Source organism: Vespa mandarinia, chromosome 5 (genome assembly GCF_050613455.1).
Source record: "Vespa mandarinia isolate Hongniang chromosome 5, ASM5061345v1, whole genome shotgun sequence".
NCBI classification, from domain to species: domain Eukaryota; kingdom Metazoa; phylum Arthropoda; class Insecta; order Hymenoptera; family Vespidae; genus Vespa; species Vespa mandarinia.
The window spans coordinates 258,078-281,300 of record NC_140814.1 but is presented as its reverse complement, the minus strand read 5'-3'; the positions used below and the strand labels follow the sequence as shown (position 1 = coordinate 281,300).

Below are 23,223 nucleotides of genomic sequence, written 5' to 3'. Positions count from 1 at the left end.
TGTATGTATATATATATGTGTATATGTGTATATATATGTGTATATATATATGTATGTGTATATGTGTATATATATGTGTATATATATATGTATGTGTATATGTATATATATATATATATATATATATATATATATATATATTAATTACGTCATTATATAATACTGTAATATTCACCTCGTAGGATTGTTCTATCCTACATTTGTGTTATCTTTTCTTTCTTGAAAATATTCGAAGCAGCTTGTCTTTTAATTTATTAATAAACAATACAACTAAGGATTAGATATATGAAAGAGAAAAAAGACAAAGAAAAAAAAAAAGAAAAAGTAGTGTAACGTCACATTTTGATTTTCATCATCATTTTAAATTAGGTGCAATTATTCTGGAATATTCTTTCACGATATAATATATATATATATATATATATATATATATATATATATATATTATTTCGTTTAAACGTGTTCGAACATTACATTACGTGTACACGTTTCAGTCACGCCATACGAAAAGTATTAGTCACTCGTATGTATGAAGAATTTGCAACGTCATAAGGATCGTCAATTGACAGTTGAAAAGCGTCATTTAATGTTTCGTCCTTAGCGTGAAATCGCACGTTTTGACAAAAATACAATGGATTATGATTAAGCCACTAAGTAAACGTATAAAGCATTTTTTTACTAAAAACTACGAAGTTTTCGTGCTTGGAAGACGGAATATTGATAACTATCATGTTTCGCCGATGCATGAATTATTATCATACTTTAACATGGAATTGCTGAAATTCATTAATGATTAACAAATTTCTCTAAACAATTTCGTTCCTGCTTATTTTTCGCTGAATTATTTATAAATTTAATATTTTTAAATTGCAATTATCCGTTCATTCCGGTTCGTGTTTAGCTCTAGAGCAAGAAAGACAGCATGATCGTTGATAAAATTGATAAGTGCAAAGACGAGCTTGAATTACCAAAGCACAATTTGGTATGTTGTCCTTGCAGAATGGATTCTCTTCAAGACCTGGAACAATTTGATCTTCGAGAATAAAAATTCAATATAAAAAAAGAAAAATAGATATTTTTCTCTAACAAATGCAATAATGAATTTAATCGAGATCAATTGATCGTCAATGAATATAATAATATAAAAAAAATACCATACCATTATATATCTCTGAATCGTCTTGAATTTGCGACACTCTTGGTACATTATCAGAACCGTGAGTATCATTTTTACAAGAATAATCATTGCAAGTTCGTCGAGAAACTGGTCGATCGTCCTCGTCACAATGAACTACTTCATGATACTCGTTTGGTTGACTTTCCGGTGACAAACACTTGACTTCTCTCTTTTGTATACCCTTACCACAGGATCGGGAACACTTAAAAACAACGAAAAAACGTTAGTCGGATACAAGCGTTTTTTTTCGAACAATCAAAAAAAGAAAAAGAAAAAAATAAAAAATGACCAACCTCGCTCCAATCGGACGTAAACCAAGCAAACGAGCAAGGAGCACCTCTGCAAGATTTTCTTGTTTCTGGCTTATTCGCAGGACAATTCATATCGAGGACGACGCGAAGAGCACCACGGAGTATAGTCACGCAAACGGCTTCTCTGATTTGTTCACCAAAATCACAATGTGATGAACACTGCAAAGTTTCAATTATCTCTTTAAATTAGATAATTTTAACGTTTAATGATACTTTAAATATACAATTAATAACAAGAACACGAACCTCAGACCAAGGACCGACAAACCATTGTCCGCTACATGTTCTGTTACTCGAACAAGATCTCGATGATTCCGGACGATTCGTTGGATCACACTCCTCTTCGGAATTTTTTTCACAAAAGACTCTTCTGCTTTGCATGCCGAGGCCACATTCAACGGAACACTGAAGAAAATCATCGTAATCCATCGACTCAAATCGATTTTATTTGAAATCGTATAATAAACGATTTTACAAACCTGTTCTGGCCATTCGGTATAAAGCCATTGAGAGGTTACTCGTTGTTCGGTCGACGAAATTGCGTTGATAGAAGAAAATTTCACGGTGCAAGGACCCAAGTCGCAAACCTCTTGAGAAATTGGTTTCTCCGCTACGTTACAGAGGTATTCTTGTGATTCGCACGTTACGAGTCTCGTTCTTTTACCTACCCCACACGTTGTCGAGCACTGTATTGAAAAATAATAACAAAATATAAATACTTAAAAGGAAGATAAAACGAGAGATTATCAGTATCGTGTCACAATCGATTGATCAAAATTATGTTGAAAAATAAAGTAAAAGAGAAAAAAAGAATAGAAAAAAAAGAAAAAATAGATTGAAACGAATAGGAATACCTCGGACCAAGATCCAACATTCCAGTTGAAGGATTGTCCTTCTGATATTCTTGTAGCTTTTTCGCAAGGTGTCTCGTTGCACACCTCACTGATAGGTAAATTTCTTGGCTCCATGCAAGCACCCTCGGATACGATTACCGTTAAGGTCGATCTGATCTCTTGAACGCATTCCAGATCTCGTGTACGTATGCCAGTACCGCAGCTGACTGAACATGGATTCCATGCGGTTGGTCTCCATCTAAAACAACGATAATATTATATTTCTTTTTTCTTAGTTTTTCACAAAATACCGCAGGATTATCATACGAGAAAGATCAAATGTAAAACTAACATGGGTGGGCAGGGATTGGTGTTGCACCTTAATCGAACCTCTCGTGGTTTCTCCAACGTGTGACATCTCTTATCGAAGACCTGAATCTGCGTGTGTTCTCGTACACACGCATATTTCAACGTTTGGACACCTAAACAATATTTGTTAGACGACGAGAGAGAGTTATAGTAACTTTGGAAACTCGTCACTCCCTCTCTCTCTCTTTCTCTCTCACTCCCTTTACTCATATCTTATGCTTACTATTTTTATTATATAAATTAGAATAATTTTCAGATACCTCCGCCACAGGATTTATTGCATTCTGTGTAACCGGCCGGTTTCCATGCAAATTTTCGTTTCTTATATCGCTTCGGAACGTACGAGGCGTTCGTTGCGACGTCGTCTATAGTTGTCGTCGTGTTCACGCTGTCCGTTCTAGAAGTAAACGAGACAAACAATAGGAGTATTTTACATTGAACTAACGACGACCTCGTTTACATTGCCTCCGCAAAGTAGTTTGTGGCGTTCTTACTTTCTGAGCGAGGTACTTGCTGGCGCTGCTTCGATCGGTCTATTTAAAACTGAAAATTAACGTTTATCTCGATTTATTTCTCATTCTCTCTATCATTTTTTCACGATTCGTTCGTTTCGCAATAAGATAATAATTACGTTCATTATATATATATATATATATATATATATATATATATATATATATATATGTATATATACACATAATTTTGTGTTAATCGCGATTTTACGCATTACTCCGCGAAAGGAATAATTGCATACATGCATCGTATATTACGTAAAAAATCATACCTGTATTGCGAGTGAGATGAGAGTTGCTCGGTGCACTGGCACTACTTCCAGGAATGATATAACGGTACACTATACCAGGATTGGGCTCTTGATACAGCACCTATATGAACCCACATCGATATAAGAACAACGATATAAGAACAAAGGAGTATAAAATGGGAAGTATTAGAAATAGAGAGAGAGAGAGAGGGAGAGAGAGAGAGAGAGAGAAAGAGAGAGGGAGAGAGAGAGAGAGAGAGGTAAGACATAAAGGAACATTTTTCTGAAGATCGAAAGTTAGATCTTCGTACTTGGTAGCCTACGGTCATCATAAAATATCTTGGAATTCTTGACATGCTGGCATAGTCTCTCTCTCTCTCTCTCTCTCTCTCTCTCTCTCTCTCTCTCTCTTTCTCCGTTTCTACATAAACAGAAGAAGAATTTTTATCGCGGAGGCAGGATTATAAATAATGCTCGAATCGACTCGTTTTATTGGAATTTTTGCTTATTTTTCGTGCACAAGTAAAATCGTTTTCGAAAGGGTCCTTACCATAACATCAATGGATTCGTGCAATGGTCCTGCAGCCGAGAAACTTTCCAAATTTTGTGAACTCTGCCGGATGTATGCGAATGTTGTGCCAGCTGCGTTGTATTCGCCAGACCAATTGATACTGTAGTTGCCATTGAGTAAATAACTCCCATTTTGCAATCTGATTGCTGATAACGATTTCATAAATTATCAGCTTTATTATCTGATTCTGGTTTCTACTCCTTTTTTCTGTCTGTGTTCGTGTTTGTATGTATGTGTATGTTTTTTTCCTTCCGTCGGAACAAACTCCGAAAAGTAAAACGTTCCAATTTGATTTCGTATGAGCGCACGAGAGAGAAAGAGAGAGAGAGAGAGAGAGAGAGAGAGATATGAAAGAGTCATCGGAGTAGGGATCAACGATCTCGAACGATAAACGAAGAACAAAATCGAAGCTTGTCGACTACGATCGTAAGATTTATGTAATCCACGTGACACGAACTACTGCATCCAATTTAGCGATACACACGAAGCCGTCGTCTACTGTTCTGCTTGTCGACGAGAAGGGGATTAGATTACATGATACACGATGTTAAAATGTGCGACGACACGTCGAGGCGTTTGACGAGCAACGATGAGATACTCGTGATCTCAAGATAGGATAATAAAGAAATAGTCTCCCCGATATAGATACTTTTTTCTTATTTCTTCCTCTTTTGCTCTTTTGACAATAACCATTTTTCGATCTTTAATTCGATGATGAAGAAAAGAAACTTGAAAGAAAAATTTTAATAGAAAATCTTTGTATCATGACTTACATCACACGTAAAACGATGCAACATTACTGATGAAATGATGTCGTTTTGTCGTTACTTAGCTCAAACGATCGTAAAGAGAGGATTACATTTAAACTATATGATTTATACTTTATTCATGGTAAGATATTACCTTGCTTACTCGTTAAGCGTCAACCACACCCCTTGACCCTATTAGAATCATCAAGTTACATGCAATGAGTATTTGGTGTTCGTGAAAGGAACGATCAACTTGAGCGGATTAATTCATAAATCGAGTTCAAGACGAAAGCAAAAGTTAAAATATTTTACGATTTTGAGAAGATAAATATAAGTTTATAAATTGTAATATCGTTAACTCACCCAAATAATTTTGCGTATGACGTAACTCGGTCACGTTCAATGCCACTGCACCCCGTGGAATGGTAGTAACAAGATTATAGCCTGGCTCTAAAGTCGGTTCCGTAAAGATTCCATCGATCAGGTGGCACTCGATTGAAATCACCGAGAACTGTAACAAATCGTATATTAATAATATCGTTCTTTAAAGTCAACCAAAAGAAAAAGAAGAAAAAAAAAAAGAAAACATTTTCGATAGGACGATTTTTTAAAAGGACGTGTTAAAAATAATTTCAAAAGTATCGCGTTACATTATAACATTTTACAACAATCGATATACAATCTCGTTCACGATAAACCTCGGAACGTTTCTGTATAAAAACTAAACACCCTGATAGCTTAGTTCCTTCGATCGTGACACACAGATTCGATCGTGCATAAAAGGAAGGATGCGATTCAGGGCACGCCTGTTTCAAACGCTTTTTCACGGTGCATCCGTGATAAGCATCTCTTGTTACTTTTTTCTTTATTATCTTCATCCGGATGCACATAGTCCAGGTAGTGCCTCGTTCATTTCTATTACGAAATAATCAAGAGAAAATGTATACATAATGTTCTGTTTATTTTGCTCTCATTTTTACAGATTATTATTTTCTTTTTTATTATTTTCAACACATGATATTCTAGGACAGAGGTCGTAGTATGGATCCACGCGTAGTGGATAAATAATTATTATTCAAACGTAATTAAACATAAATTTTAATCCAATGCGATTGCATAATTTAATTTCAAATTACTTCATCCTGAGAAGAGAGTAAAGAGTTATATATAATTATTGACTCATTATATATACACACGTGTATATACATAGGTATATGTATATACTCAGTGCATGTAAAACATCTATTCTACAACGTAGTTAAAAATAAGAAAATAAAACAACACCGTAGCGAATTTTAAGGCTTGACTACGAGCATAACGTTTCGATAAGCATTACAACCCGATGATGTTTTCCCGCGAAATGGATAAACGTCCGAGTAAAAGCTTCTCGCATGGTGCAAGGCCGATAGTAATAAGAGCCTCGGTGTCTCTTTTTCTTTCTTTCTTTTGTACTTATACACATATACGTACACACATAGATATGTATATATGTGTTTCGTATAACACGAGGCAAATTTAGAAGGACAAGGAAGAGATCTTTCGAGTTTTCGTCTGGCCGACGTCAAAAGCGGTACCGTTCTTCCGGCAGAAGACGACGAGCATGATCGGCAGCATTAAACTGGCTATTACGGCTATTACGTCCTATCGAAAATTGCCCATCATCGAACATGTTGAGGTAAATTGAAGTGGATCGCAAAAGAGAAGCGAAGAAATTTTTCTTCATCTTTTTACTATTTTTTCATTTTTTTATTCTTTTCTTTCTTTTTATCTTTTGTCGCTCCTCTTTTTCTCTTTCTCATTTTTCCCTTGTATCTCTACCCACCCCATATTTCCTCGTACTTCCTCCATCCTTCTTTCCCTTTTTCTTCTGAGAAGGTGCCAAAAATAAAGTCAGCTTCGGGAGCGTGCATAATTGGCCTGTGCATTCTTACGACAGGCTCGTTGCATATTTATGAGAAAGCGAGATCAGTTCACTTTGTTATTTTAACTTTTTCTTTTTTATTTTCTCTCTCTCTCTTTCTCTTCTCATTTTTATTCTTCTTGCCTTCCCCTTATATTTCTTTCCACGTCGGATTGGGTTATATCTAAAGATACATTCCGCTTGTCTTCTCCTTTCTCCATGTATATATGTGAATATATATATATATATATATGTATGTATGTATGTATATTATGTATATACTCTATAATATACAAAGTATATATGCCTCTCTTCTTTCGTAATCTCAATTATAAAGTTCTTCTCGTAGGAGTAATAATAAAAGTTAGGACAAATCATAAAAGTACCAATCGTTCCTTTGTCTCTCTCTCTCTCTCTCTCTCTCTCTCTCTCTCTTTCTATATATATATATATAAAATTATATATATATATGTATATATATAATATATGTATATATAGTATATGTATATATAAGTACATATATATATATATATACACACATATACATACATACATTATATTATATCAAAGAAAAGTGCGTAGCCAAAGTTTGCTCATGCGATATTCATCAAATTAAATGAAAGCATCTTGCCCCGTGTGACAGATAAGTCGACGTTCAGGTTCATACACCATGTTCCAGCCGTTAATCCAACGGAGAAAGGAGGAGTGTCTCTTTGGGCGCAGTTTTTATTCGATCGATGGATCGGAAGCTCCATCGATTGGTAGGTCAAAAAAATGTCGAAGAGTTTCGTATTGGATCGAAGTCGATCTCTCATTTTATTTCTTTCTCTTCAATTAGAATAATATCGATGTTTTGACAGAAGGTTCGAGATATCGATCTGATGTCTATGAAAGGGATACTCCTAGCAATTAAATCAATGTGAGTTCCGTTTCCTTGAAGAACTAATCGGATGAAATCGATGTTCCGGTATGTATGATAATATCTTTTAAACAAGAAATATAGCAAAAAAATCTTTGTACATGCATATGTATGTGTTTAATAAAGTGAGAAAGAGAGAAAGAAAGAAAAAGAGAGAGAGAGCGAGAGAGAAGACCAGCGCATAATCTTGCGGCAAATTCAATATGACTTTTAACATTGACCGAGACGCGAACGAGAAAGGTGAATACGTTTAATGTGCAAAATGAAAATGATCCGACGCGGTAATTTCTGGAGGAAAGTTTTGAAAAAAAAAGAAAAAAGCGAATAAAAAAGGGACAATAAGAAAAAGCTATTGGGATGAAACGTGTTTAAGAATCCTTTCTTTTAAATAGAAGTAAAAGGTAAGCATGCAAAATAGACACGTTTTAATTGGGCCCCGGAATGCATTACGTGCGAAAACCGCTTATCTCGTTGCACGTGCTTAAAACCGAACATTGAGTGCTCCATATCGAGAACACTACTGTTTGGATAGTCTCGTTCGAAACAGGTGCGTCGCCGTTTGCCCACGCTCTGATTTATTCAACGGAAAAAATGTTTCTTTCTATCTTTCAAAATATTCTTTTTATGCTTTTATATGTGTGATTGTATTTGTGGGTCTCTCTCTGACTCTCTCTGTCCCTTTCTGTCTCGTTCTGTTTTTATCTCGCTCACTCATTTTTTCATCCGCTTTCTCTATCTCTCTTTTCTTTAAAAAAAAGTATGAGAGTTCCTGCCAATACAACGTCGGTGTCTAAGAATACGCATTACTCGTAACATTTAGCCACGGGAACGCGTTCCACACGATGTAGAACTTTCTGGATAAATCTTCCTGTGTCAGAGAGAAAGAGAGAGAGAGAGGAAGGAAGAGAAAGGGTGGGAGGACAAGAGAGAGAGAGAGAGAGAGAGAGAGAGAGAGAGAGAGAGAGAGAGAGAGAGAGAGAAAGAAAGCTTCTTATCATCAAAAAATGAAAAAAACATACTGTCTTATCCCGTGATTCTTTTTATTGGCTGGTAAAAGAGAAGCCATCGTTGAGGATTATTTCGCGAGAGAGCAAGAAACCAAGTAGAAAACAAAGAAAAATAGAAGGAAAGAAATACAGAAGTATGAGGAAGGACAAGAAAAAAGTAGAAGGAAAAGATCTTATCGTGAGAGAAAAAGAAAGAGAGAGAGAGACAGAGATAGAGAAAGAATACTTTCCAGTACGCTTTGGAAGAGTAACGAAGTAAATATGGCATGGCGCTTTAAGCGTCAAGTAAGCCGTGTAAAACGTGTAAGTAAGAGGGAAAGAGAAAGAGAGAGGAAGACCAACCACTGGTAACGTGGGTCCTGTAATTTGTCTTTCGACGAGTCTGCTCTTTGGACGTCGTCGTGATGTGGTAGGAAAAAAGAACGACCGAGCAAGATTTTCGAGAAGCTTACAAATTATAATATTTGACCGTGACACACGGGTCTGATCGTCGTATGGCTATTTTTGGTAAGTCTACCCTTTCTCTTTCTGTCTTTCTTTCGTTCTGTTTCAACTTTCTCTTCTCTCTCTCTCTCTCTCTCTCTCTCTCTCTCTCTCTTTCTCTCTCTCATTTAATTCTCTCTTTCATAAAACGAGGATCGTGTTACGGGTCGCAATAACGGCAGCTTTTATAGTCGAAGCGAATGCGAATGCGATTTTACTGCTCGTCAGAAAAAAGTATAACGAACGTATGAACATGCTAAGATAGATCGAGAGGAGTTAAATGATGAAAAAGTGAGGAAATCTATCTCTTTCTCTCATTTTCTCTCTCTCTCTTTCTTTCTCTTTCTTTTTGTTAGCTATTTATAATGAACATTCCTTTTTTACGTAATAAAGATGAGAATGAGAAGCAAAGAAAACTCTTTTATTTATTATTTGAGATTTTTTATTTATTATCTATAGACGATAGACGAGAAGTCTCTAATATTATTATCCTGTATGTATGTAGATACGACAAAGAAAAGAAGGAAAGAAAGAAATATAGAGTACATAGGGAAAAAATATGTAGAGTTAGACATCGACATGGCAAGTTTCATGATCATTCGCTTGATATATGATATTGGCACTGATGTCATAAGGGGACGAACGAAGAGTTCCTTAATGGTGCAATAAATCAAAGCTCGATACCTTTAGTGTGCCGCGAATGCATAACTTACCGTTAAAGTTAGGAGAAGAGAAGAGAATAGTCCGAGTAGTCGCTGCATCTTCGACGATGGACGACAGGATGATGACGACGATGAAGCAGCAGCAGAAGAAGAAGTAGTAGTAGTAATAGTAGTAGTAGTAGTAGTAGTAGTAGTGGTAGTAGTAGTAGTAGTAGTAGTAGTAGTAGTAGTAGTAGTAGTAGTAGTAGTATTGGTAGTAGTAGTAGTAGTGGTAGTAGTAGTAGTAGTAGTAATAGTAGTAGTAGTAGTAGAAGTAGGGGTAGAAGAAGAAGAAAAAACAAGAAAACTTTCTTTTCAAATTCAATCACGATCCATCCTTTCTCGATAATTTTTCTTCTTTAGATTCTTGGAGATTATATCGAATGATATCCATCGATAAAAATATCGAAATAACTCGTGAATTATCACATCACATTCCTTTCGATCTCAATTCTCGCGTTCGTCGAGTATTCGGAAGAATTTGTTTCTTTTTTACCTTTTTATTTTTTTTTCTTTCGTTTTTTGTTTTTCTTTTTTTAAATCTTTTTCGAGTTCACAGCGACACCGGCTGCTCCTTAACAAAAACGATTATGAATATTCGGAGGCACAGGGGAAACTCAAGCGACGATAGGCCGGATAGTAAAGATAAAAGTTAACCTATTCTACTATATATATATATATATATATATATATATACACTATTCGTGAGATAAGAAATGTCGAGATAAGAAATCGGCGTAAATGTCGCTGCAGTTTCGTGGGTAATTTATTTGTAGTATACGTTTATTAGTAGGTCATGGAGGTGATGCATTGCGAAGAATTCGTTCTTCGTGGATCGAGAGATCTCGATCACGTGATCTTCCTTTTGTGCGATCGAGATTCCTCGATCGTACCGTATGTCTCCCTTCGTTTGTGTCGGGATTGTCGTTCGTTATTGCGTGCATATACCAACTTGCGGGTGCGTTACATAGCGCACGCGTCTAACGCTTTTTCATGCTCCAGTTGTCAGCGGGCCTTAGAATCAACTAATTCTAATACAGCCTGAACATACGAGGTAATAACTCGAGCAACGGGAAAGGAAAGAATTGAATCGTGTATTTGGCATACGTTCGAACATCTATATATTAAACATACGAGTATGTACTTACTTCCTCCTCTATTATTATTTATCGATGATTTGCATACTTTTAATAGTAGTTCGAACGATAATTAGTTGGCTCACGTGAGCTCGATTAAAATCTTTCGTCTTTCTCTTCCTTTCCATTCATCCTGTTGCCGATGTGTGTATACATATATATATATATATATATATATATATATATATATAATATTATATATATATAATTTATATATATATATATATAATTTATATATATATATATATATATATATATATATATGTGTACGCGTATCTACGTCTACATATGTTAAGCGCGTGACGAACGCACGTAAAATTACACTTCGTTACGCGGATATTAGCTGCGAAGCACGCGTATCAAAACAGATTGTAAATTAATTAAACCGTCTATCTTGGTACATACACGCAACATAGTGTGCCAACTGGTAAACCGAAATGAACGGAGAAGAGGAGAGAACTTTCTGACTAGCGATGTGAGAAAATTTTTAATTGGCTTGGCTATTTAATATCTTCTTAATTTATTATTGCTATTTCCCGATCTTTGATATTAATTGCGAGAATGCTTTTATCTTTGGTGTTCCCGTCGAAAGTTTGTATCGTCGTTTCTCAACAATTTTCTAATGTGCAAACGCAACGAATCATGTTAAAGAGAGAGAAAGATAGAGAGGGAAAGAGAGAGAGAGAGAGAGAGAGAGAAAGAGAAAGAGAATCCTCTCAACAAGACGACTAAAATGCCGTTTATTTTTATGATTATCCGTTGAGCGCGACGTCGAGAACTATTAATAAGTTTCCTATGTATACGTTAGCTGAGTTAACATGTTCATATATATATGTGTGTGTGTGTGTATATGCCTCGTACTCGGCTCTTTTAAAAAGAAAAAGGCGATTCGTGGCGTGCAATCGCCACACGGATAAGATATCGTTCGATCCGTGCAACGAATGTACTCGCGAGAAAGCTTTTGATCGGTGCCGTCGATTCGGCATATACTCATTTTACCGCGATACGATAACCCACAAAGTCGAGTTGGATCTTCCCTTTGTGAGGAAGAAAACTCGGTGCCCGAAACTCTCGAGATTGCAAAGTCAAGGTCGAGTGTAAAAAATAGATCAAGTTTGAAGATGACATTGGAACAGAAGAGAGAGCGAGAAAGAAGAGGAGAAACGAGAGAGATAGATACTATTCTTCCTTCTAATCATAAACTACCTACCTACGTTACGTTAGCTCGTATGTGCATGTGTATATTAATGAAAAAAATAAATAAGAAATAAAAAATACAAAAAATAAAATAGAAAAAAAAATACCTACGAATTTATGGAATGGCACAAAAAAGTATTTTACGATATGTCACGCGACACGATTAATATATACATAAATCGAATTAAACAAAAATCGTATTCGCGTATATGTGAATTATCTTAATTAACACTTTTTCATGTAGAGACGATTGTGGAAATGCAGTAATACCGTGACATATGTATTCCGAAGAAATAACCTGTTGCATCGAGCCGCAACAACACCGGTGACACCGTAGAAACGATTCGATGCAAATCAAAGTACTAGATGGATATCATCCTGTCACGCGGTTTTCATGCATTCGCACGTCACACGACGGGTTTTGCGGTGTTCGTCTCCACTTCTCGTTCGTCGAAACTTCTCATTTAAGAGCTCATCTACTAAGAGCTGATATCGATTGGAATAGTAGATACGTGGGATTGGTAATGTTGAGGATTGTCCCTCCAAAAATTGACACGTTCACCATCAACTCTTACGCATTTGACTGATCATCGAATCACTTTTTTCTTAACTAATTTCGAAAGTGAACAACGACATATTGTTCCTCGCGAATTTATTTTAATAATGATCAAAAACACGGAACGAACTGATTTAAACGAAGGAATGAATTCTTTTAATGAAATAGGAAGGAAAATGTTTAATGTGTAACGTCACGTATCTGTGTCCGTGTCTGTATGTGTGTAATTTTTTTAAAGAAAGGAAGGGAGAGAGAGAGAAAGAGAGAAAGAGAAAGAAAGAGAGAGAGAGAGAAAGAGAAAGAGGGAAAGAGAGAGAGAAAGAGAGAGATAGGGAGGCGTATTCTTCCGGCGTACTTTCCAGAGGTGTCGTTTAGAACTGACGGCTCCCCTCGATGGAGGAGCAACTTTATACTTGCGGCGAGCACTCCGAACGAGGAGTGCGGTATGAACGTGGCTTAAGGCGCCACTGTCACGACGCCACTGTCACCTGGCAACGAGACGTTTCCGATTACTATACTGTCTAACACTGGGAACTAGAAATGCACCTATGATAGTTATAATAAAATTCTTTTCCTTCGATTTTCCCTTCCCTCCCCCTTCCCTCCACAAGCACATACATATACATCTAACTTTCTTCGTGTCTCTTTACTCGGATGGGACAATACGTAATGGATTGATTATAACGTGACACTTGAGAATCGTCGTTCGCTTGAAAATGTGATTTTCTTATCTTTTTCATTTTTTTCTTCTTTTTTCTGTCTTCATTTTCTTTTTCTTTTCAGACTCTTCTTCAACATGGGCAGAATTATGCCCATCACCTTAAGGATGAGAGATCATTGACTAGGGATCTGATGACCAGGATAACGCGTTGCAGTCATCTTCTTATAACGAGGAAATTTTTATTACGATCGCTTACTCCTCACGTCTCATTTCTTTTTCCTTTTTTCTTTCATTCTTTTCTTCTTTTATTTATTTCATCGTTTTCTTATCTTTTCTTTTTCTTTTATTCTTCTTTTTACTTTTCTCATCATAAGAAAGCACTTTTCAACAAATGGATATGATCGAATCATCCTGTCTGCTTTCCTCTCGATCCGGAAACGTTGATGTAATCTCTGGATCTACGTTTTAGCTCACAGCTCGTGGATTATGGGACTAAAATTAGTGAATGTTTATCCGAATAAGATTCGAGCAACGAGTACTATGTTTGTTGGAAGACTTCGTTAGTATAGAAAAATGAAAATCTGAAGTATACCAACCATTCGAAATTTATAAAAAGCTAAATGAAAACAAAAACAACATGTGAGTTCGAACGCCGTTAAGAAGTTTCATTGGGAGATATAAGATGATTGATGAGTTTATCCTTCGTTGGAAGAATTCGTTGGAATAAAAAAAAAAGAAAAAAAAAACAGAGAAAAAGAGAGAGAGAAAGAGAGAGAGGGGGGGGAAGAAAAAGAAAAATTAATATTTGAACCACAAAAGATGCTGAGCTAAGCACATTTTGTTGGAGCAAAGGAGGAAAACGATTTCGATCGACGTTAGGAAGTCTCGTTGCAGAAAATATGAAGATCAACGGGGGTCATCTTTCGTCAACGTAGCAGCAGAGCAACAAGCTCTGGAACAAATTATCGACGTACCGACTGAGATGGAATTAGCTGCGCCAAGTTAAATTGCTGCATTCCTAGAAGTCATTCGAACGTGCATATTTCCTCTTCGTATCGGGATTGAAAACTTCTTTTCGAATAATTTGTAAAATCTTGTTCATTAAGATATCGGGAGAGAAAAAGAGAGAGAAAGAGAAAGAGAGAGAGAGAGAGAGAGAGAGAGAGAGAGAGAGAGAGAGAGAAAGAGAGAGAGAGAGAAAGAGAAAGAGAGAAAGAGAGAGAGAGAGAAAGAGAAAGAGAGAGAGAGAAAGAGCAAGAAAGAGGGAGGGAGGGAAATCGATAAAAGGGAAGATCGATCTATCTCTTCGTCTTCGACATGAAAGGAAAAATGAACGCGCAAGCATATTTATAGTCGTGTTATAGGCATTGCACCATGATAATCGAATAAAGCGCAGAGATAACTTCCGTTTTTTGCTACCTCCATTCATAGTGTCAACGACTCGATGACACGATTCATTAGGATCATTAATGTCGGGTCAGCGTCGCCCTGCGCAGAGGCAAGGATCGATGGATATGGACGTGGAATAATTCGCACACGGTCGAACCATAATTATGCCAAGGTGAAAAAAGTTTAGCGTTAGTCGTATGCGAAAATAGGTATGGTGTCTCGCTCGATCGAAACGATCAATTAGATAGTCGTTAAGAGGAGGGAACAAAGAGAAAAAGAAAACAAAGAATAAAACGAAAAAAAAGAAAAAGAAAGAAAATAACTGAACAACTGACAGAACATTGTCATGGATTTGAAGATAATCTCGAAATCTCGAACGTGTCCTACTTCTTTGTTCCCTCTCATGTCAAATCCAAGTAGCTCGGGAAACGAGGAACAGTATGACGCTCTTTGCTCCAGTTCTTTTATGGTGGTTTTTTTTGTTTCTTTCTTTCTTTTCTTTTTTCTTTTCTCTTTCTCTGCCCCCTCCCTTTTTTATTCTCTTTCTTTCTCGAGATTCGAGACTGTTATTTATTAAGCCATAGAGAAATAAGCGCCGTATAGTCCGGCTCTCTAATGGCATCTCGAGAAGGACTTATCGCCGGAATCCGTTCTACGTCCACTCGACCGGCCGGTCGTGGTTTAATATTAGAGTATGAGCGATCTGTTAAAAATACTTCTTCGATGCGAAATTCTGAAAATCGCGAATTCCGATTAACTCTTTACGATCGCGACCTGAAAATCTGGTTCGAAGCCTTCGTCTCTTCGGACCACCCCGTGAGTTGACTTTTCGAAATTAGCGAATTTGATAAAGAACTCGATGACTCCTTAATCTATAATTTAGAGATTGTTAGTGCAAACATTCATTCGTCTTTCTACTTGAAAAAGGAAATATACGAACGAAGTCATTCTTCTTCTATGCGTTCCTATTTCTCTCTCTCTCTCTCTCTCTCTCTCTTTCTCTCTCTCTCTCTCTCTTTCTCTCTCTCTCTCTCTCTCTCTTTGTCTATTTCTTCTCTCGAACGGGAGTAGGTCTAGCGCTGTTTAATGTCATTAATAAAGTTGCATCAGCATCGAACGCACGGTGATACATCGAACAGAAGGAGTGGCTCGAATAAATGGATCGATGCGATGGATGCGCGTACGTAGAACGAGAGAAAGAGAAATAGAGAAAATTATATCTATTATGCCTTAGGACCAACCATCTCCATTACCTTGATATAGCTACTCGATATAGCACAAAAGAAAATTATCGCACGGCATCTTCCTGAAGAGAGAGGAAGATCGAAAACAGAAACGCGTAGGTATCGAGGAATCGAGTAATATAAATGGATCGGTTCGAAGGACGTAATTTGAAATATTCGAGATATGCGACGTTGAAAATCGTAAATGTATGGAATTAAACGTATACATCTATCTAAGTAAGAGAGTGTAGAACAACCAGAGATCTCGAAGGTTTCAAACATCTACGACGACCAAAATGACCAAGACGACAATGACGATCAAGCTCTTCGCCTGTTTCGGCATCTCCTTTCAATATTCCCGATAAAGATAAATTTTTGTTCATGCATAGTGATCGTTAATCCTAGCGAAATAAGGTTTCTCGACGAGTCTCAGAGTGTTCCAATCGAAACATTCAAAACTGGTTCGCTAACTTGCTTATCGGTACTTTGAAATTAATCTCTAAAAGTATTTTGCGATCGTTAATTTCCAGATATCTAATGCACGATACTAGTGGCTCACGGCTAATCGTGATCGCGTTATTATCTTTATTTTGTCTTATAAAGATAAAAAGAGATAGAGTATATGTAAAGAGAGAGAGAATGAAAGAGAGGCAGAGAGCAAGAAACTGTACTTCGACTTCTTTGATGAAATTCGACTGCCTTACATTTGTCCAATTCTAAGAAGTTGTATTTCATGAAAATTTAATACAAATAAACCGAGCTTAATCGTAGCTTTTGAGGATTATGACGATGGTAACTTTACGAATCGACGAGCGTATAACGATTAGCTTAACGATTCTCATTCGCATTACCATTCGACGTACGCCAAAGCAAAGCGTTACAATATCAACGAGAATATAGTTCTGCTTGTAATTCTAATCTTATTCAAATACTATCTCGCTTCCTTTTAATCCTGCTTTCCGTCATTTTTACGTCGACGATTTACGCGATATTTCGCGTTCGACCTTGTTAACCTGTTGATTTTTTATACTGATCGTCGGTCATGCGTGTCAGCTTTCCACAATTGATCTAAAATATTGCTAATTCGATCATATTTCAAGATATAAAATCTACTGCGATATTCTAATCTCTTCAGGTTCATAGATCGTTAACTTAGAAATCAATATGACCGGCATTTGCAATAAATTCGAGTTGAAAAATATTTTTCTTGCGAGAAAACGTATGAAATTATCAAATAAAAATAAAACAAGAAAAAAAGAAAAGAAAAAAAGAAGAACAAACTGAGAAAACGTGACTTTCCAATAATTGTAGTGTCTTTTCATCGATCAAGCAAGATAACTAAAGATCGTGACGTTTCCATCTAATTTGTTTTGGCCTAAGAACTAGGTGTAATTTAAGCGCTTATTGGCATATGACTAATTTACAACATAACCGAACCGTTACGTATGTCACGCCTCCGCTTTTAACGTTATACGTACGTTAGTGGTACATCGAGTCCGGCGTACCGACGTGGAAATCATTTCTAACTCTTATCTCATTTGAAAATCCAAGCGGCGAGTGAATTGCTCGTTTGATAGGTGGTATGACGACAGAACGCAAATCATTAACTTTGTCGTACGTTTTATGCTCGTAAACGGAATTATAAGTTTCGATTCTTATTACGACTTAAATGATAAATGCTATTCTAAATAAAAATACAAAAAGTTCATTGAATAGTATTGTAATCATCGCTAGGACATCTTTTTGATTCATAGAAATAGATATATTCGGACGATTATTTGTTAATAATTCATACTTGAACAACGTGGAAAAAAACAAAAAAAAGAAAAGCGAAGGAGAACAATTAATCCATTGATTTTCTTAATTTCTTTTTCTTCAAAGAAAAACGATGAGAATTAACTTTACGATTAATTTTAAACGTCGAATTTATCAATGAACTCTTCTACCATATCGACTTGCTTCCGTAGGACCTTGACCGCATCGTCGATAAGTTTTTGCTCGAATACATTAACTCTGCCGAAACCCAAATTTTTATCGATCCCAGCTGGCCCAAGTAACAATTCGTTTGAAAAAAAATGAGCCCCGGTCACGCGAGATTCCGTATATGCGGAAATAACTATGTTTGGCTCGTGGTGAATGGCACGGGCAAGTTTGTGAATGAAATACATGGTTGCTGAAGCCATGGAGTATGTGCTACTTGATTTTTTCATCTGAAATATCAATAAGATTTGTTAGAAACTATAAAAAAGATCTCACGGTCAAGAAACATTTTCATTACCATCAATAACAAAAACGTTATTATCTCGTTCGAATATCAAGGCCATGAATAATGATCGATGGATATGTGATTCGAAACGATCGTTATAACTTCATTGCATTACCGGTATCGATTATGAAAGCTTCAAGGCTGGCGCCAATACACCACTTATTAATCATCGCATTTGTAAGGAAAGATCGTTAAAGATAAAAAGATTATTCTTTCAATAGATTCTTTTTATCTTCATACATATATTTTTTTTCTTTTTCCTTTTCTTTTTATAAAATCCCAAGAAATAAGTAATAAACTAAGAGAGTTAATTACCTTCACGATATTTTTTCCGGCTATTCTAACAGCCTTGGTGAGATTCATCATCTCCTCCGGTGTCAACTCTATGTTAGGCCGACATCTTGAGAACAATGGGACTGTAGTGTGCTCCCCATGACCACCTACTACGGGAACATAAGTCCATTTTGGATCCACACAAATTAAGTCGGCGAAGTAATGTCGCGCTCTCAAATGATCCAATTCGCAGACTCCGAATAATTTTGCTGGATTGTAGGAGCCATGTTTCTTTAAAATATGCGCAGCTAAAGGTACCAAGGTATCTATCGGATTCGCAACTATTGCTATTAATGCTGTAGGACAAGCTTCGGAACAGGCCTTGCATATGTTCGCACAAATCTTTGCGTTGTCCTATGAAATCAATATAGGAATATAATCATACATTTCATTCGATTTATTTATTTTTCAACATACAGACCGAGAAAAGATCTTCTCGTGATGAATCATCCGTCTTTCTCGCGTAACCAGCCGATATCACCACAATGTCAACATCTTTTAGACCTTTGCAAAGATTTTCCATTCCGCACATACCAAAAATAGGAAGTTTTGTAGGTATGTGATTTAATTCTTCAATTATTCCTGAAGGATCGCTTCTATTCAACAGTCGAAGTTCCGTCAATGTACCAGGAAACATTTTCAACAAATGCGCCAAAGATTTTCCAACACCTCCTAACCCGATTATGGCAACGCGACACTCGTATATGCAATGTAATTCGCTTCGATCTCGAGGTAGACAATCATTTGAACCTTCTCTCTTCAATAACTTCATTGGTAAAAGTTTGCTTTCAAGGAATTCATTGCGAAATATATGTTTTTCTAAAATGGACAACATTTTGTAAAGGCAATATATTTGTAACCTCATTTTTGAATTTGTTCTCTTTTATTTTTTGAACTTTTCCTTTTCTTAGTAAGAAGACATTACAAATTCGACGAATGTTCACTTTTCATGAAAAAGTCTTTTATTCCTGATTCGTATTCATTTAAAATATCGTTTACTCAATATTTTATACGCTTTTCATGTTATATTTAACTTGTAAGTCTAAAAAGTGTATCTTCCTAACTTCATAGTAGCATATCATGATTTGATTTATTTCTATTTGTATTTCTATTTAAATGATCATTGATTCATGATTAATAATGAAATACATGGCATATTTAATATATTAGTATTATATCTAAACTTATTGTTAATATATCACTAATTGAAGCTTAATATCGTCGCACGCAATTTGCGAATTTTATCGCGATTGTAGATATCGATAATAAAGCTTTTGACAAATGCGTATCAACCAATGGTAATCCAAATGATTCATCTAGCGTATGCGTTACAATTCTGTTTTACCGACCGTAGGTATAAAAGAAAAAGAAACGTCCGACCTTCGAGCATGTAACATCCAACAATATCATATAAAATAATATCAATACAATACTTTTTGCGAGTATCGTGTTATAAAGAAAGTCTTATGTAACATACTTCACGTTCATCGATCTGTCATTTTATTCAAACCTATAAAATTATTTATTGATACAGGAAAGATAAACGCGTTATAACGAAGTTTCTCATCCGAAAAGTGCAATATTATGGGCAATTGCCTTAGACCGAGGGATCCCTTAGAGGATGTTCTTCCGAAAGAGACCGGAATCGATGCATCGGCTGTTAGAGAGGCTAATTTACCAATGATATGCCTGATCGGTGGACCAGGTTCAGGAAAGAGTTAGTATCATTGTGATTAGCTCCGTTCTTTTCCTATACTGTAATGTATAAATAATAATTTTTTCTTTTAGCTACGCAATCGAAAAAAGTGTCAGAAAAATTTCACTGGCTAATTATATCAAGTTCTGAAATACTTCGCGACGAGGTTCACACGAGATCAGTAAAAGGAGTCGTTTTAGCGAGATATATGTCTCAAGGTCGATTAGTACCAGCCGACGTTTTAATAGAACTAATTAAAACGAAAATGCTAAAGCATCTTAACACAGCAAAAGGATTCTTTCTAACAGGATTCCCGCGTGAAAAGGAGCAGGGAAAAATGTTTGAAAGACAGGTATTACTTTCGATACGATTGACTTTATTATCTTGAATCGATTCTTAAATCGATCATCAAACGATCAAGATTTTCAACATTTAATCGTATTAATCCGTTACATCGATAAATCTGTACATCGATAGGTGAAACCATTCGATCTGTTGATCTATTTATCAGCGAGGAATTCAGTACTACGTGACAGAGCAATGGCTAAGGCAGTAACGATGACTGAAAGACTCGAAGAGAGCGAGGAGAAGCTTAAAGAACGCATAAGAATTTTTCACAAGATGAATAAACCCATATTACGTCATTACAAGAAAAAACTCGTTGTGATAAATGCCGAGAATGATGATGAAAACGTATTCGCAGACATATGTCGAGAGATGGAGAATATCTTAAAAAAAATATCAGCACAAACGTCATCGTGAATCGCTATTTCGTATTACCTCGTAATTGTTATGTTGTGTATAGTTTTTCCGAAAAACAAAAGAAAGTATTATATAAAATTTGAAGAACAAAAAAGAAAAGAAAAAGAAAAAGAAAAAGAAAAAGAAAAAAAAAGAGAAAGAGAGAGAGAGAGAGAATAAGTAGATTTCGAAGGACGATCGGCTATCGAAATTATAGGCAACATTTTTCTTCGCTGGTATATTATAGAAGGAACATAATTCGCTATCATGATAAATAAGAGCATCCTCCTTCTTCCTATAGCGTTTCTCCTTCCTGAAGCGAGCATCGAATCAAGAGAGTGAGCTATCCGGTGTCGGGAGGGCGTAAAGCGTGCTCTACCTCTCTCTTTCTCTTATTGACGTAGAAAAGAGATAGAAATATAGAGATATAGAGAGATTGAGACAGAGATAGATAGATTGATAGAGAGAGAGAGAGAGAGAGAGAGAGAGAGAGAGAGAGATACGATAGATATTCTAGATAGAAGTGTGCGAAACACAGCGAACGATGGTGCGCGCGCGAATAGGTGCTTCGACCTCTTTATGAGGAGGAAGGGTAGAGCCGAAATTGAAAAGCACCCCGGTGCTTTGCCAAGAGAAGGAAGAGGAAATAGTAGGTAGAGGGTGTGGGGGTTGAGAAGAAGGGAGGAAGCGATCGCTGACAAGCGAAAGACCGTATCAGAGGGTAATCCTATTGGTGGACGGTAACGTCGCGATGTCCTGGCGTCATTGGTCTGACTAGTAGTTCAGGGGCGTGGCCACGATCCTTCCCTCGTTGGCAGAGGGAGGAGGAAGTTCGCTGCATCCCCGGCAACGATTACCGGAAAGCCACCGAGTGTCGTCCGAAGGCAGAAATCCAGCATGGCGGACATCCCCTTCGAAACGACTTTATCACCAACCACCACAACCACTACTATCACCAACATCACCACTACTTACCAACATAGATATTCTCAGCTTACCGTAGAACTTTACTTTACAGGAAACGCGATCTGTTGATGAACGTGACTGGTCTGATCGATGCTGTTGCGTCCCACAAGAGTGAATTATTTCGTCTATAAGATTGTAAAAAACAAATAGAGTTATCAAATTATTACGATTTAAAAACAATAATTGTCAATGGAATAACTATCTGATTTATTTATGTGCTTTCGTATATTTATGAATTAGTATTTATTTATTTATCAATCTTTCGTGAAGTTTGTTTAGATAAAAAAGATCGAGAAGTCAGAGAGAATCAAAAGAGTAATAATAACAATAGTAGTAATAGCAGTAATAGTAGTAGTTGTTGTAGCAGTAGTAATAACAATAGTAATAATAATAGTAGTAGCAGTAGCAGTATTAGTATTAGTAGTAGTAGAAGTGGTGGTGACGATGGTGGTGATGGTAGTAGTATTAGTGAAATATCGGAGTTTGACGGTCGCTGCTCCGATCGTTGCCCGTCGATCTCGTCGTTCGATCGAACAACCAACAACCCTCGCTCCTCCGATATTCGAAGTTGCGATCCCCCACTCGGCCGTCGAGAGGCAGTACGGAAAGGACCTATCGGATAGAAGCGGTTTGTATGGAAGGGAGGGAGTGTTGGGAGAAAGAGGACAAGTGGTGGGAGGAAGGGATTGAGGAGCAGAGCGTAACCAACGATCAACAATTGTACCACGGGGCGAGAGGCCGGGGGAAACAGTAGAGAGGGGAGAAGGATGAATGAGCGAGAGTCCTAGCGCAGTGGCAGATAATAGGTGGTGCGCAGGCGTCCTACTAGTCAGACTTGCAGAAGGCTCGCGTCGCGCGTCAAACGTGCTGGCTATAGGTTAAATCCTGGCCTTCCTCGTTTTTGTCGTTTTTCCGCCGTTGCCTCCTGATCCCGCCTTCAAAAGTGTCGGTCGACCAATCGGCGCGAGAGCCCACTCTTACCTCTTTTATCTATCTCTCTTACACTCATACATTATCTCTCTCTCTCTCTCTCTCTCTTTCTGTCTCTATCTTTCTCTCTTTATCTCTCTCTCTCTCTCTCTCTTTCTCTCTCTCTCTCTCTCTCTCTCTCTCTCTCTTTATCTCTCTCTCGCTCTGTTGCTCGCACCCACACATTCGGAGTATGAGAACCGATAGAAACCGACGGATATACTAGACTTCAACTGGCAGCACGATGTCGACGTTCTACATCGACAACGAGGAACACGACGAATAGCAACGAGTCGACTAGGAAAGC

The 23,223-nt window shown here is 36.9% G+C and overlaps 2 protein-coding genes and 1 pseudogene across 7 annotated transcripts; 1 reads left to right on the top strand and 2 right to left on the bottom strand.

Annotated features, from left to right (window-relative positions):
* Positions 1-429: 429 nt before the first annotated feature.
* On the bottom strand, positions 430-13,164 carry LOC118448111 (thrombospondin type-1 domain-containing protein 4). Of its 4 annotated transcripts, none has more exons than XM_085657000.1 (14): positions 13,028-13,164; positions 9,796-10,357; positions 5,137-5,284; positions 4,004-4,170; positions 3,475-3,574; positions 3,185-3,233; positions 2,951-3,087; positions 2,674-2,803; positions 2,343-2,580; positions 1,968-2,174; positions 1,735-1,893; positions 1,471-1,647; positions 1,160-1,379; positions 430-1,018 (listed from the first exon to the last, which is right to left on the bottom strand). In XM_085657000.1, the coding sequence occupies exons 2-14, from the start codon at positions 9,841-9,843 to the stop codon at positions 882-884; spliced, it is 1,917 nt and encodes a 638-aa protein (XP_085513126.1). In that variant the 5' UTR covers positions 9,844-10,357; positions 13,028-13,164; the 3' UTR covers positions 430-881. The 4 variants fall into 4 exon arrangements, with proteins under 4 accessions (XP_085513126.1, XP_035736827.2, XP_085513124.1 ...); XM_035880934.2 differs by having other exon boundaries at positions 12,387-13,057; XM_085656998.1 differs by having other exon boundaries at positions 12,629-13,057.
* A 4,583-nt stretch (positions 13,165-17,747) lies between these two features.
* LOC118448115 (malate dehydrogenase, mitochondrial pseudogene) lies at positions 17,748-19,409 on the bottom strand (annotated as a pseudogene). The gene is made up of 3 exons (XR_014982214.1): positions 18,966-19,409; positions 18,527-18,898; positions 17,748-18,155 (listed from the first exon to the last, which is right to left on the bottom strand). The product of XR_014982214.1 is annotated as a malate dehydrogenase, mitochondrial pseudogene (transcript).
* On the top strand, positions 19,200-21,012 carry LOC118448112 (adenylate kinase isoenzyme 1). Of its 2 annotated transcripts, XM_035880937.2 has the most exons (4): positions 19,200-19,276; positions 20,079-20,261; positions 20,333-20,592; positions 20,718-21,012. In XM_035880937.2, the coding sequence occupies exons 2-4, from the start codon at positions 20,129-20,131 to the stop codon at positions 21,000-21,002; spliced, it is 678 nt and encodes a 225-aa protein (XP_035736830.1). In that variant the 5' UTR covers positions 19,200-19,276; positions 20,079-20,128; the 3' UTR covers positions 21,003-21,012. The 2 variants fall into 2 exon arrangements, with proteins under 2 accessions (XP_035736830.1, XP_085513127.1); XM_085657001.1 differs by lacking the exon at positions 19,200-19,276 and having other exon boundaries at positions 20,027-20,261.
* The last annotated feature ends 2,211 nt before the right edge of the window (positions 21,013-23,223 follow it).